The sequence below is a fragment of the Octopus bimaculoides genome, chromosome 10, assembly GCF_046866305.1.
Source record: "Octopus bimaculoides isolate indiv1 chromosome 10, ASM4686630v1, whole genome shotgun sequence".
Classification (NCBI taxonomy): Eukaryota; Metazoa; Mollusca; class Cephalopoda; order Octopoda; family Octopodidae; genus Octopus; species Octopus bimaculoides.
This window is the reverse complement of record NC_142937.1, coordinates 89,782,057-89,797,985: the sequence shown is the minus strand read 5'-3', so window position 1 is coordinate 89,797,985 and position 15,929 is coordinate 89,782,057. Positions and strand designations below refer to the sequence as shown.

Here is a 15,929-nt window from a genome sequence, read left to right as displayed (position 1 = left end):
AACATTTATATATATACTTGTACGTATGAATATGCATACAAATATATGCATATATTTATTTATATATTCATAAACATACAAACATACATATATACATACATATGTATATAATTCAATATACATATGCTTTGGAACAAAATATTTTGAGTTCTAGCAATAGGTTATTAGTAACATAATGCCTAATGAAATAAAATGTATGTCTGGTCAATATATACACACACGCGAAAAATTTAGAGAATAATATTGAGTGAAAGAAACTGAAGAAATTTATAATCTTATATATATATATATTTACAACACATGCCTATATACCTATATATTATATGAACATATACAAGCAAATAAGTGAGCATGTGCATAGACATACATATCTACTCACTGTCACTCTCATGCAAGGAGTGTCATTCATTTCCAATCTTTTGTGAAAACATGTCCTTACAGAATATACAGGGTGTTTTTTAGTGGCATGAGTACCAGTGAGGTCAAGAAGTAACTCTCACGGCTACACTCTTCAACTGAGTGAGAAATGCTATTAAAAGAGGATTCTTGGCTACCACAGCTGAGGGAGAGAGAAAGAGACTGTGAAGCATTGAGGATCAAAACCTAAAGATGGCAACAACTGCAACTGTAGAACCTCTTCATCCTGCCCTTTAGAATGTAACTGTCTCTTAAGCAATATTCTATTGTGCAAGCATAATCTCAAATACTACACTAAGTACTATATCCACACATATATAGGGTCTACAGCAAACCACCTCAAAACATGATACAACCACCACACATGCATGTGCATGCACACACACACAAACACAAATACACATACTTTTTGCAACCTAAACGATAAAAATAGTACTTCACTAACCAAACCTACATGGACTTCAAAATCAAGAAATATTCCATTTTCCATTAACTGCAAAATATTTCTTGGCTTACTATATAGAGTTGTGAGTGTCTACATTTACTACATGTAGAATACACACACATTAAGATAAAATTACATGTAAACCAATTTTTGAGAGGAATGAAGTTAGTTGCTCCACTGGATGTGCAAAGTCAGTGTACATATGCAACAGAGCACTCATGTATTAAGAGAAAAGTCAGGCATAAAAACAATTAGATGCAGTGTGCAAGCACTGATTTCATCATGTGGTGTGTATGGATGTAGACAGCTGCATAAAGAAGTTGAGCCTAATGAAGGAAATTGCATAGGACCGAGATATTTGGCACCTCCAGAAGACCCATCCACCATAGCAAAATTGATATCTTAAAATCACCAAGGTAATGCTTGTCCATGAGGGACTCTGTTCCTCCCCTACTGCCATCCTCTCTGACCTGTCTACCTTGCCCCCACACTTCATCCCCTAACACTCATCACTTCTCTATCACCTGAAAGCAAAGTAGCCTCATACTACATACCCCTATTCATTCACACCTCGCTCAGTTTATTTCCTCCCCTCACTCACCTGCTCCCTTTATCTTAATAACTTGGAGACCATGCGAAACAGACAATGGAGCCTTGTGTAATTCTTGGCCTTACCAGCTCCTGTCAGACCAGCCAACCCCTACCAGCATAAAAAATAGATGTTAAATGATGATGATGATGATGATGATGATGATATGTATGCATATTGTATGCACATGTATGTACGTGTAAGTACACACAAACACACACATATATGTGGCAACACACAATAAATAAAATTAAAAAACTCTACTGACCTGGGCTAATGATGTAAGTATCCCAACCCTCTTTATTGGGCTCAAGGTCATGTGTCAAGTGAGTTGCATTACTTCGATCACAGGTCTTAGCTTTTTCCTTATACTCATAAGATTTACATCCTGGAGTTTGATGACAAACTTTATCACACTCCTTTAAGCTCACGTTTTCCAGCTGTCCAAAAGTATCCTGCCCAGGTATGGAAGTGCTTTTAATTGGTAAAATCTCATCATGCGCTAGAAAGGAAAAAGGAAGAAAACAAGGAATACATTTCATACTCAGACACATTAAATGTCATATAGCATCTGATGCATAATTAGTTTTAAAAGGACAACCTATTTTTGAATAATTCTGGGAGCATGGTATACTTCCTCCAGACATCAAAAATGCAGTCAACATCACTCTTTATAAGAATAAGGAAAAAAGTTATAAAGCTCCAATCACAGAGGCATTACCCTGCCATCACACGAAAGATCCTGGCCTGAATACTACTCATTATGGAGTGGTTTTATATATTGACCATTGCTGTGGATCATCTCTCTGAGAACTACTGTTGTTTTAGAACAAACCAAAACACCATGGACATGGTGTTTGTCTTGAGCCAGCTCTACTACTACTTACTACTTACTACTACTACTACTACTACTCAGGTTTAAGTAAAATAACAAGAATTTCCTTGCTTACACACAGAGAAAGAAGCAACTGAAAACATGCTTAAAATGTTCAAAATGAATAATGGCTGTTATTACAGTTCGTAAAGTTGCTTATTTCTGGAATATACTTATGTCTGTCCTTATAGATAAACCTGTCTGTCTTTGCAGAAGTGGTTTTCTGTACACTATGAAGTACAAATGAAATCACAGATTTCAGAAAAAGAGGTAAAGAGAAACACGTAGAATAATTACATTTTATTCGTTGGTAGTAATCTCTGCCTTTCATTGGTTTTAATTTCCTGGAGGAAGCTGCACTTTGCTTTGAGAAGTAACATGTTCTACTTCCTTTGTCTATTTCAAATATTAAACAATCTGCATAAAATAGACATTTTTGTGCACACGCATCTGCTGTTACATTTTTCTTATCCCACAAGGTTTTCTTAGGTGTATCAAGAACTGCACCTTTTACTTTCACAAAATGGAGCTTAGTAACTGGAATTAAAGTAAAATTGAGACAAATGCAAAAATGCAGACAACAAAAACAACAACAACAATAATAATTTCTAATGTATAAAGAACAAAGGTAAATGTAGAAAAAAAATTAACTTAATGTGGTACTGTCTGGACTTGTGGTAGCATGGCTAAATATCTACTTTACAACTAAGCCTTGCGAATGAAATATAATGGTCAGAAACTAGTAGAAGCCTGCTGGAGAGAACAAGATTCCTCATTTGCTGTTCTTGGCTGGCGTGTTTAATCCATCACCAAAATTAATACCATTACCTGATCCTTGGATAGTTTCAATGAAGTTCACTCTGTCACAAATGTTTGGGAAGTTATCTGGTCTGAGCTTAGCTTTCGCTCTCCCTCAAACCAGCCACAAATACAATGGAAATTGTCATGGATTCAACTATTCTTCCCCTGACAAAAATATTTGACAAAATAATTAAACAAAAATACGTAGGCAAAGACAACAAGAGAGAACCTATTTACCTTTACAATTAGATGCAACTGGAGTCCATTTAGAGTTCTCTTTACATAACGATTTTAATATTTCTTTTCCTGGACATGTGTAGGTCACTTCAGATTTATAGGAGGTGTTAGTGTAGGACTTCTTTGCACCAACAACATCTTTTGGAGGTCCACATTCAACTCTTGTAATATCTAGAAGTGATAATAGAAATTGATATCAATGGTGAATGTATGTTAGGAAGAGGGTGAGAATGAGGAGATAATAACAAATTTAGAATAAGAGATATTGAGTGTAACAAACTGAAGATGTCCGCATAGATACAGACATACATATATCACATGAAAAGAAATGATTAAGGATCCTGCTGAAATATCTTTTAAGCTCTCTGTGAAGAAAAGGAAACTAGGCTAAAATGATTGTGCCATGATATATATATATATATATATCGATAATACAAAATGGGACAAGAACGCAAAACATCAAGAGAGGTGATACAAGAAAGGGACAACAAAACATCCATATAGACGATACAAAGAAAACAAGGACAGGTCATTCGGAGTTTTCTTTCATCAGTCGAGTTCCAGATTATCTTTGCAATTTCAGCTGGTTATACTCGATATTATTCCAATCTGGCCAGCCCCAAGGAAAACCTAAGCTAAGAGTATTAGATTCCTTGGAAGACAGCAGCCAATGTATACAAAAACAAGGACGGAAAAAAACTGAACAATGTTACACAAATACAATAAAAATAATAATAACAGGACATAACAACAAATGTCTTTCAACTAAGGAGGAATTAAATTAAGCTGGCATGTATGGAAATAAAGCCTTACGGCAGGGTAACAAGATTTCACAGGCACGGAGAAATATCGATGTTGCATGCACAATGGCTGGCCAAGAAAGAAAGATCAGGCTTGACCAAATGCCGGTCACGTGGGAAGAGAAGAGAGAGAGGTAGAGGCAGAGGGACAAAAGAATTGAGGAGGGGAGAGAAAAAGTGACAGGGACACAGTGAAGTGAAAAGTGGAGAGAAAGTGAGCAAGAAGAAATGGCAAGGAAATGTGAGAGAGGGAGAACGAAAGAACGAAGAGTGGAATGAACGAGTAAGAGTAAAAGGGCTGATAAACAGAAATAGAGTCGTACAAGATTTAGAAAAATGTATACTTACACATAAGAGACCAAACTGGATGTACGCTGCTATATATATATATATATATATATGAATAATACAAAATGGGACAAGAACACAAAACATCCAGACAGTTAGGTGATACAAGAAAGGGACACACACACAGACACACACACTAATATATTTATATGTAAATACACACAGTCAAGCAGGTAATAAATAAAATGGAAACACTCTACTGACCTGGGTTAACTATGTAAATATTCCAACCTTTTTTGTTGGGTTTAAGTTCACCAGTCAACTGAGTCACATTGCTCAGATCACATAACGTATCTTGTTCATTGTACAGAAAAGTATTACATCCTTCATATTGATAACAAGTTTCATTACACTCCTTTAAAGTCATGTCCTCAAACTGTCCGAATGTAGTCTTTGGTATGCTAACGTTTTGAAACATAATTGGCTCCTTATTGTCTGGAAAATAATAGAATGCAAGAAATACATTTTTTACACATGCATTTATATTAAATACTGTAAAGCAAATTGTGCATAATTTTGTAAATTATCAATCTATTATAAACATATATTTGATCCATGAAAGGACACTCTAACTAGAATTCATATGAGTTGTAAAACACATTCAAACTTTTTGGAAATCTTGTCTCCCTATTTAGGTGGCAGATAATACAGTTGTACATCTCTTCTGTAATGGTTTGATTTTGTAACATCAGTATTCCTTGAAACAGGTTGTCAGCCTATGTGTCAAGTATTGTTGTACCATTCTGTCTTAAACAAATGCACATCATCATCAGAAGGATGTACAAATGTATTATATACAACCTAAACACTGAAGTGAGATTCCATGATTTATTAGAATTCACAATATTTCTGAGAAGCATGACTTATTCTGAAAAATAAGTTTGCTGATGGATGGTGTTTTTGTAATATACTGTTCATTTATGAAATAACTCACTGGTTGTTTTTCTAATATTCTATTCACAGTTTCAATTACTGGTACTTCTACATAATTATCTAGTTTTAAAAACAGCTCTAAAGCAGCAGCAGCAGTAGCAGCAGTAGTAGTAGTAGTAGTAGTAGTAGTAGTAGTAGCAGCAGCAGCAGTAGTCGTAGTAGTAGTAACAACAACAACAATAATAATAATGACCTTTGACTTGTGCATGATGAAAGATTGCATAGATAAGCACTGCACAAACACTTGAGAATGAATGAAACTGAAAATAGGTGGATAAAGAAAAGAATGCATGGACAATTTCATAGGGATGTTGAAGAAGAAAGACAAAGAAAAAAGATGGCTATGGATGACTAAAAGTGATTTAAAACCGGAAACGGAGGCTCTAATCTGTGCTGCTCAGGAGTAAGTATTAAGAACCAATTACATCAAATACAGAATACACAGCACATCAGAAAGTGATAAGTGCAGAATGGTGAAACCGTATGGCATATTACCAGTCAATGTACGCCACTAGGGTAGAAAGACTATAAGAGATGTCATGTCAATATAGCAAGGATTGTCCATTGAACACTTTGCAACAAGTATGAACTTGACAGAGCAAAAAAGTGGTACGAGCATAAAGGTATCATCGAAAAATGATAATGCAAAGATCCTATGGGATTTTATGATTCAATGCGACCATGAGATAGAGGATAGGAAACCAAACATAGTGTTAATTGAGAAAGAAAGCAAATGATGCTAGATCATAGTTATAGCATGCCCAGCTGACAACAAGATATGTGACAAGGAAGAAAGAAAAGTCGATAGATATGACAGGTTAGCTTGGGAGGTTAAGCAGTTTTGGTCGCTGAAAAAGGTGGTAGTAGTACTAATAATTGTCAGAGCTCTGGGAAAAGTGAGTAAAAATCTTGAGAAGTACATGAAACAAATAGGGGCTGCAATAAGAGTGGAGTACTTGCAGAAAACAGCACTCCTTGGAACCACTCGAATATTCTAGATGGTGCTTGAAAAATAAGGGGCGTTACCTTAGTTCACTGGTAGTAAACAACTGACACCATAGTACATCTCCAGCATTAGAAGCTGTGCAAATAAAATAATAATAATAATAATAATAATATGCCCTGATGCAGTATCAGGCAGTAGCTCTCATAGCTTCTGATCTTAACTGATTGGAAGTGTTATCATGTACTACTACTACTACTACTACTGCTGCCATTACTCATATTCCAACTCCTACCACCACCACAACCACTAATCCTGGTCAGTTTTAAGAAGAACAACATAAGTTTCTTTTCTTACACAGAAATATGATTGAAAGCATGCATAAAATTGTTCAATAAAAGTTGCATGAGAATAACGGTATTTACAGTTCCTAATATTGCTTATGTCTAGAATGTGTATATGCCTGTCCTTACAGGTAAACCTGTCAATGTCTTCATTGAAATGGCTGTCTATATACTATGAAGTACAAATCGAATCACAAATTTCAGAAAAAGAAGCAAAGAGAATTCCAATAATAAAATACAAAGAATAATTACGTTTTACTTGTTGATAGTAATCTCTGCTAGTGTCTAGTTTCATTTTCTTGGAGAGAGCTGCACTTTCATGTGATAAGTAACATTTGCCACTTTCTTTAGTTATTTCAAATGATAAACAAGTTTTGTCAGACAAACATTTTTCTGCACAGTCTTCTGCTGTTACTTTTTTCTTACTCCATAATCTTTTCCCAGATACATCCAGAGCTGCACTTCTTACTTTCGCAAAATGAATCTGAGGATCTATAGTTAAAGTAAAATTCAGACCAATGAAAAATAACAACAACATAAAAATTTCTACAATAAAAATTAGGTCATATCTTTGGGGCCAGAATTGGTCAAGTAAAATGGCCTCTGCACTTCATTGGTATTTCATTTTCTTGGCCCTGGAAGGCAAAATTAACATAAGCAGGATTTGAATTCAGAAGATAAGGAACCAGAACAAATACCACAATGCATTTTGTCCAATGCTCTAATGATCTTGACAATCCATCACCATAAACAACAAGAATACACTTAATTATTATTGATGTTACCAATATTAATGATAATTATTTCTAACTTAAATACAAGGCCACATATTCTGCAGTGAGGATACATAAAATAAATCAACCTCAGTACTTGAATAAAGCTTGTTTTTTCAACCTCAGAATTATGAAAGGTTAAGTACATCCAGGTGGGATTTGAAGCCTGAGTGTAAAAGGATGTAACTAAATATGATTAATCAAAGATCAGACTATAACTCATCACTTTACTGTTTTGCAATGCTTTATCAGGTAATATAAAAATCATTTCCTTTGAAGGATGCCACAAAGTGCAGGTGTGAAAAGTCAAGTTAGAAATAAAGAGACTATCTATCAAGTTGAGTTGTGGAGGTTTAGCTTTGGAAGTAATAAGTTTACAACAATATTGAAGTAGGTGGAATTTTGTCTGCATGGTTAAAAATTCACTTTGTAACAAAGCTTTGTGGATAAAATGTAGTGGATATAAGTTATGTGGAAGTCTGCAGGAGAGGAACAAGTTTCTACACTTCCAGCTCTTGGCTGGTTGACTTAATCCATTATGCAATTAAAAACCACTACCTGGTGCTTCGTTAGAACTAATGATGTTCATTCTGTTGCAAGCATTCGTGAGACCTTTGGTCTGAGGATAACTAGTTCTCCTCCACTAACTGCCACAAACACTGTAGAACTTGTCATGTTTTCAGTCAGTCTTCCTATGACAAATTCATTCAACACACAAGACAAAATTACCGAACAGAGACAAGAGAGAAGCTATTAACAATACCTTTACAGGACTCTGCCACTAGGGTCCATTTGTTGTTTGTTTCACATGTTGACTTTAATTGACCTCCCTCTGGACAAGTATAGGTCACTTCAGATTTATACGTGGTGGCTATGTAAGACTTTGATGCACCAACAATATCTTTTGGATTTCCACAGTCAATGTCTGCATAGGCTGAAATAGAAAACAGATGATACTAATGGTAAATGTATATTATATGAGTGCCCTGCATGATATGCGGGAAAAATTTTGGCAGGGATTCCATATAGTGTACCCAGTGCAAACTATGGACATATAAGTGGTGCAGTAAAATCACAGGAAGGTTAAAAGTGAAAGTAGTCTTTGTATGTAGCAGATGTGCAGGAACAATACACACTAGAGACACATGAGAATTGGATTTTCTTAAATGCCCATGAAACAGCCTAGAGGTTGTAGATAGTTTCTTTTACATAGTTGACCTAATTAGCATCAGAAGATGTTATGAATGTATTGTTGCTAGATTAAGATGAAGAAAGTTCAATGAACTATTACCTCAGTTGGTAAAGAAAGATCTCTCAATGAGTGAAAGGCAGATTGTGTGCTGCTCTGGAAGCACTTTGTATATTGTGCTCTCCACCCACACATTACACTGATTCACCACCTCTAATTCACTTACTCCACGTTGTCATCTCTCTCTCTCTCTTGACAACTATATCATTACTGTTGCTCTCAACACCACCTACACTCTTCTGCATCCCTTTCTCTTCCCCAACTCATGACTGATCAGTCATTGCTCTTCAACACTACCTAACATTTTACTGTTGCAGGCTGCCTTTCCATCCCCACATCTTCTCCACCTCGTACAGTCTTGCAAACCCACCACCCATTTCTACTCACTTTCAAGGGTCCCCTGGACACTTCATCTCTACTATTTATCTAACTGAAGCTCCTTCAGACCATTCTCTCCTACCTACTAAATGTTAGCAAACATGCAACTTTTCTCCAAGAATCTGCTTTGCCCCACCATCCCCTTTTCTCACACTTTAACCCCTCATTCCCTAGCATAAAGCTAACTCACTTCTCTCTTGGAATTTATAGTCTTGAGATTCATATGGTGATAATAGTAGTATTGGTGGCATGAAAACTCTCCCAGTAGGCACTGTTAAGTGGTTGGCATTAGGAAGGGAATCCAGCCATAGACACCATGCTGAAGCAGACATTGGAGCATGATGACTGCTTGGGTTCATTGGATCCTGTTAAGAAGTGCAGCCTATACTAGCATGGAACATAGATTTTTGAATGATAATGATGGAATATATATATACACACATATATCATCATCATCGTTTAACATCTGCTTTCCATGCTGGCAATGAGTTGGATGGTTTGACTGAAAACTGGTAAGCCAGGGAGCTGCACCAGGTTCCATTCTGATTTGGCAAGGTTTCTATAGCTCGATGCCCTTCCTAAAGCACTAACAACTCCAAGAGTCTAGTGGGTGCTTTTTATGTGTCACCAGCATGGGTGCCATTGATGTAACACTGGCATTAGCCATTACTATGATCTCACTTGGCTTGACAGGTTTACACAAGCACAGTATATTGCCAAAGGCTTTGATCATCTGTTACTGCCTTCATTAGGCTCAACGCTTCAACGTTGCTTTTTATGTGCCACTGACACAGGCCCCAACCAGATGGCACTGACATTGGGCATGACTACAATTTCACTTGCCTTGACAGGTCTTCTCAAGCACAACGTATCACTCAATGTTTAAAGGGTGCTTTTTATGTGCCAGTTATGCAACACTGGTAACGATCACGCTCGAATGGTGCTTTTTACGTGCCACCAGCATTATATTGTACGGAGTCTGAGATAATGATACTTGATACAGAAGAAAACGTTATCTTACAAGTTGAGAGGTCTACATAACTTCTCTTAGGTAAGAACATGAATTTAAGAAGTTTACTTCACAATACTATGGTACTGGGCAGAGTCTTGGTTATGTGGTTAAAAATTTGCTTCACAACTAAGAATACAATCTGGTAGATGGAAACTGTGGAAGCCTGCTAGAAGGAACAAGCTCACACATTCCTCCTATTTGGTTGGCAGACTTAATGCATCATCCAATTTAATACCTGACTCTTGGGTAGACTTAATGATGTCCACTCTGTTGTAAGCATTTAGGGGAAAACTGTGGTATAAGGTTAGATTTATCTCTTCCATCCACTCACTAGTCATAAAATCTGTGGAAATTAACATGGAGCCAGCCAGGCTTCGTCTGACAAAGACATTTAACACAGAAATAAAACAAAAGTATCTTGTTAGAGACAAGAGGAGAGAAGCTGTTTACATTACCTTCACAAGGTGCTACTGATGTCCATTTTGTATCCCTTTTACATGCTGATTTTAATTTTCTTCCTCCTGGACAAGTATAGGTCACTTCAGATTTATAGGTGGTGGTAGTGTAGGACTTCTTTGTACCAACAACATCATTTGGAGGTCCACAGTTAATTTTTGCAAGAACTGGAATTGATAACAGAAATTGAAATCAAAGGTGAATGTTAGGAGGAGGATAAAAAACAAGGAGGTAATGACAATATTATAATAAAAGACATGGAGTGAAACAAAATTGAATTTGCACACAGATATATATATATATATATATATATATATATATATATATATATATATATATAGATAGATAGATAGATAGATAGATAGATAGATATGTATGTATGTATGTATGCATGTATGTTATTATTCAATTTATTTCAAGGTTTCATGCCAGTAGAGAAAGAACCGATTTCTAACCTAGATCCAATGTTGAAATTCCAATGTATGTATGTATGGGAAGATAATATCTGGAAGATATTCTTTCACACACACACACACACACGAGCATGCGTATGCACACTCACAAACAAGAAATGAACCCAATACCCATTTTAAAGCCTGATACTTACTCTGCTAGACTCCCCTGGCTGAAATGCCATATCAATAATAATAATAATGAACAAATGTAATTAAATAGAACATGTTTGCAGAGCAAGAAAATTCAAATTATAAGTGTAAATATGTCATAATTCCACACTCAATGAGGAATTTGGTTTAATACTATGTGCTGTTGTACCTGAAGATGAAGTAGATTATATGATGTAATTACACATATATTGTGAATTTTACTGCTTTAGAAACTTGTGTTGTACCTAAATGCATTTGTCCATTTTTGTTATTCATATGTTTATTTATCACATACTGTACAATAGAAATAGCTATTGAATCTGGAGTTATGCAGCATTTAACATCTTACCAAAATTACCTCATTAATTTTGACACAGGATGAAGTGAACATTATTTACATTATTTACATTTGATGGAAATTTGTCCTCATCTTGTTTGTTATTAACACAACATTTTGGTTGATATACCTTCCTGCCTTCATCAAGTGACTTGGGGAAATTTCGAACCTGCTCGAAATTTCTCCAAGACACATGATGAAGGCTGGAGGGTACATCAGCCGAAACGTTGTGTTAACAACAAATGAGATGAAGATAAATATCTGTCAAATGTAAATAATGTAACTAATGTACATAATTCCTCATCTCTTAAATATAGAACTGTAGGATGAAGCGAATCTGATAAATTAGTTAATAAATATTATTCAGCAATTATTTTTCTCTTTGAGTGTTTTGTTCAAGACACATGTATACCAAATGTTAACAAGCTGTTAATTATGAGCTATAGCATCCCCTTGAATTGATGCACCTGTGTGTGTGTGTGTGTGTGTGTGTGTATCATAAACACACGCATTTCGATATGTACATATACACAAACATGCATGATGTGCACACACACACACACACACACACACACACACAAAAATAGAAAACATCTACTGACCTGGGTTAATGATGTGAATATCCCATCCCCATACGTTGGGTTGAAGGTCATGAGTCAATTGAGTCACATTACTTCGATCACAGAGCTTAGTCTTTTCATTATATTCATATGATTTACACTCTGCAAGTTCATAACAAGCTTCATCACACTCCGCTAAGCTCACATTACGCAACCGGCCTAAAGTATCCTGCTTTAATATGTTAATTCGTTTAAATGTCAAAAAATCATCATCGGCTAGGGGAAAAAAAAATGGATAGAAAACAAGAAATACATTTTATACTCCCACACACATACATTAAAAATTATATAGCAAGAGAAGAAAAGTGACAAGTATTGCCAGAGAAAAAAAAAATGTGAAGGAAATATGAAAGATGCAAAGAAATATTTTGAAGTAGAAGATAAAGTGCATTTTAAAACCTATAGAGATGGTAAAGGAGGCTAGGAGGATGGCCTTGTAAACAAAAATATAGAAAGTATCTAATTTCTATGATGTATCTAATTAAAGAACCATGCAGGGAACATAAGAGATACATAAATCAGCGAAAGAAGAGACATACTGAAGAATGCAGAAAAATTCCTATGGAAGTATTTTTTGATGTATTTGATATCCCAGCACCAAAAGTAAAGGAGTCCCATAGAACCAGCATGAGAAAATGGAAGCTGACTGAACACCTTGAGATAAGGCTCAAGTGAAAAAGATACTAAAAAATAATAATAATAAATGAAATCTCTGACGAGAATAGACAGGACCACTACATATAAATAGTAGTAGTCTGATGTAGTTGACAGTTCCTGGTTTGGTCTTCTAAGTCCAGGTACAGTTACAGTTCAAGTTAGTGTGTTGGAAATATCGACTGTGGGTTCATAAAAGATTATTGGTTTGTTACTGTTGGTGTTTCTATTTTGTATTGTTATATCACTGTTACAGTGCATTCATTATCTATTGTTGACATATGCATTGAATCTAAGTTCCAAATTTCATTAGGGTCGGTGCAGTAGTTTTCGAATGTATAAGTAACACACGAACACACATAAAGACATTGACGTTTATATAATAGATATGAATATGCACATATACATACATGTATATATGTGTGTGTGTGTGTGTGTGTGTATTATATATATACACACACACACACACACACACACACACACACACACACACACACACACAAAAAGATAGATTGATAGATTGAACTGAGTGGGCAAACAAAAATATGAGACACTGCCTAGTACTTTTTTTCATTTTGATAAGCCTGGTAATTATTCTATCAGTTTCTTCTTGTGAAACCAGTAAGTTATGGGGATGTAAATAAACGAACAGCAGTTGTGAGGCAGTGGTGAGTCGCAAGGCTTTGGGTGGTCTGAGGACACATGCCAAGTCACCAGAACCATGTGCTTGGTAAGTAAGCTACTTACCACACAGCCACTCCTACGCCTATATATATATATATATATATATATATATATATATATATATATATATATATATACATATATATATATATATATGTATATATATATATATATGTATATAATATATATAAATGTATGTATGTATATATGTATGTATACTTGTATATAGGTGAGATAATAGTTTCACTTTAATAGCTTCAGTATTAAAGGGAAACTATTAAAGTGAAAATATCTGACACTACAATAGAGAGATGTTATTGTTTCACTTTTGACACGTAATACTGAAATAGTGGAGGAGATATGATATTGCTCAGGGCTCGCACTAGGCAAGAAGTTGAAAATTTTTGTGGCCTATGACACTACATGGACTCTAAGTAAGGCATGTGTAAAATTTGAATGAAATTGGTTGGGTAGTTCTCAAGTTTTAGGGATTCACACAGACACACAGAGACACATTCCCATCTTTATATATATATATATATATAGATGAAAATCTTTTCTACTCAAGGCAGAAGGCCTGAAATTTTTTGGGAAGGGGCCAGTCGATTAGATCAACGCCAGTATGCAACTGGTACTTAATTTATTGACCCCCCCCCTCAAGGATGAAAGGCAAAGTCGACCTCGGCAGAATCTGATCTCAGAATGAAAAGACAGACGAAATACCACTAAGAATTTCACCTGGTGTGCTAACATTTCTGCCAGCTTGCTGGCTTTAGAGTTAAAAAAAATGACAAAACTTTCATTTCTTAAACACACAAAAAAGAAACAATTGTAAACATGCTTAAAAGTGTTTAATATGGACAAATGCTGTATGAGAATGCCCTAACAGTATTTACAGTTTCCAGTATTGCTTATTTCTACAACATGTTTATATTTGTCCTTTTAGATAAATCTGTCAGTGTCTTAACAGAAATGGTTGTTTGTATACAATGACTTACAAATGGAATCACAAATTTTAGAAAACAAAGAAAGGACAAGAGAATTTCAATTATAAAAGACAAAGAATAATTACGATTTATTCGTTGATAGTAATCTCTGCTTTTGCTTTTCTTTATTTTCTTGGAGGAAGCTGCAGTTTGCTTTGATAAGTAACAATTTCCATTTTCTTTATTTATTTCAAATGATAAACAAATTTTCTCAGACAAACATTTTTCTGCACATACTTCTACTGTCACATTTTGCTTATCCCACAATGTTTTCCCAGATACAGCCAGGGCTGCACCTTTTACCTTCACAAAATGGACCTCAGCAACTGGATTTAAAGGAAAATTTAGATAAATGGATGCAACAACAACATTGATTATAGTTTCTAAGATAGAAAGAAAGACCCAAAATTTTAGGTCAGAATTGGTCAATTAAATTGACCACTAGATTTCTCTGGTATTTTATTTTATTGGTTCTGGAATGGTAAAGTTGATATCAGCTGGATTCGAACACAGGCGTTAAAGTGCCACACCAAATGCCACAACACACTTTGACCAATGCCCTAATTTTGCAATATTTTGCTTTGGAAAACTAAAATAATCTCACTTTCATCATCATCTAGTGAATAATTATAAAGTATGGACAGTCACAACTTAATGTAACAATCTAAGAAGTGTAATTTCAGAAAAATTATACTTTTACTGTGATGAAGAAAATACTGATTATATTTATGAGGTCTTTTTTGAATTTATTGACTAGAATAAGTCATTAATGTAATGATTTATCAGCCATTGTGGATGTAATCTTAATTGCTCTTAACAACTTAGCTCAATATGTAGTCATTTTACTATTTGTTTTTGATGCAGGAAGTAATCCTGAGTATATTCTCCTAGTTCATCTTTTAGCACAAATGTTTACAGGGGGTGTGAGTCAATGATTTAAGTTTGATCCTCAGTTTAATTCAGTCCATTTTACATAGACAGTTAGTACCCTTGAGGAAGTTATGAATATCACACAATCTCACTACTTTCTCTAATTATGTTTGGCCATGTACCTAAACAATGAAGATATAATTGATTACAATGAGGTGATATTTATATTTTATAATCTATTCACGACAGAAAGCTATGCCATGAAATTCTCATGCCACCCACTCTCCTGCACTTATGAGGTTTGTGTGGTCCATACCTAGCTGTGAGTGAATGTGAGTGTTTATTACTGTAATAAACATATAGGATTGCATCATCATTCTCATCTACATTTTAAGTATATAAATGTATACTTGTTATAGTATTGGAAGACATGTTGACAAAAACAGCCAATGTCAATTTTGCTGTTAATCTTGTGGGAGTCAATAACATATAATAACAGATAAATAACAGAATTGAATAAATCCCTGCTATCAAAAATTGTTTGTTTTTGTTTTCTCAAATAAGAAACCACTAT

The 15,929-nt window shown here is 35.0% G+C and overlaps 1 protein-coding gene across 1 annotated transcript in view; it reads right to left on the bottom strand.

The window, feature by feature from the left end:
* LOC128248841 (uncharacterized) overlaps positions 1-15,929 on the bottom strand; it is a 353,886-nt gene that overhangs the window by 145,181 nt on the left and 192,776 nt on the right. The window contains exons 104-112 of the mRNA XM_089358260.1: positions 14,572-14,811; positions 12,144-12,377; positions 10,599-10,766; positions 8,268-8,438; positions 6,984-7,223; positions 4,716-4,946; positions 3,364-3,534; positions 2,623-2,862; positions 1,720-1,953 (exon numbers count right to left, since the gene is read on the bottom strand). Coding sequence (XP_089214386.1) covers positions 1,720-1,953; positions 2,623-2,862; positions 3,364-3,534; positions 4,716-4,946; positions 6,984-7,223; positions 8,268-8,438; positions 10,599-10,766; positions 12,144-12,377; positions 14,572-14,811 — 1,929 coding nt within the window. The remainder of the gene's footprint in view (positions 1-1,719; positions 1,954-2,622; positions 2,863-3,363; positions 3,535-4,715; positions 4,947-6,983; positions 7,224-8,267; positions 8,439-10,598; positions 10,767-12,143; positions 12,378-14,571; positions 14,812-15,929) is intronic.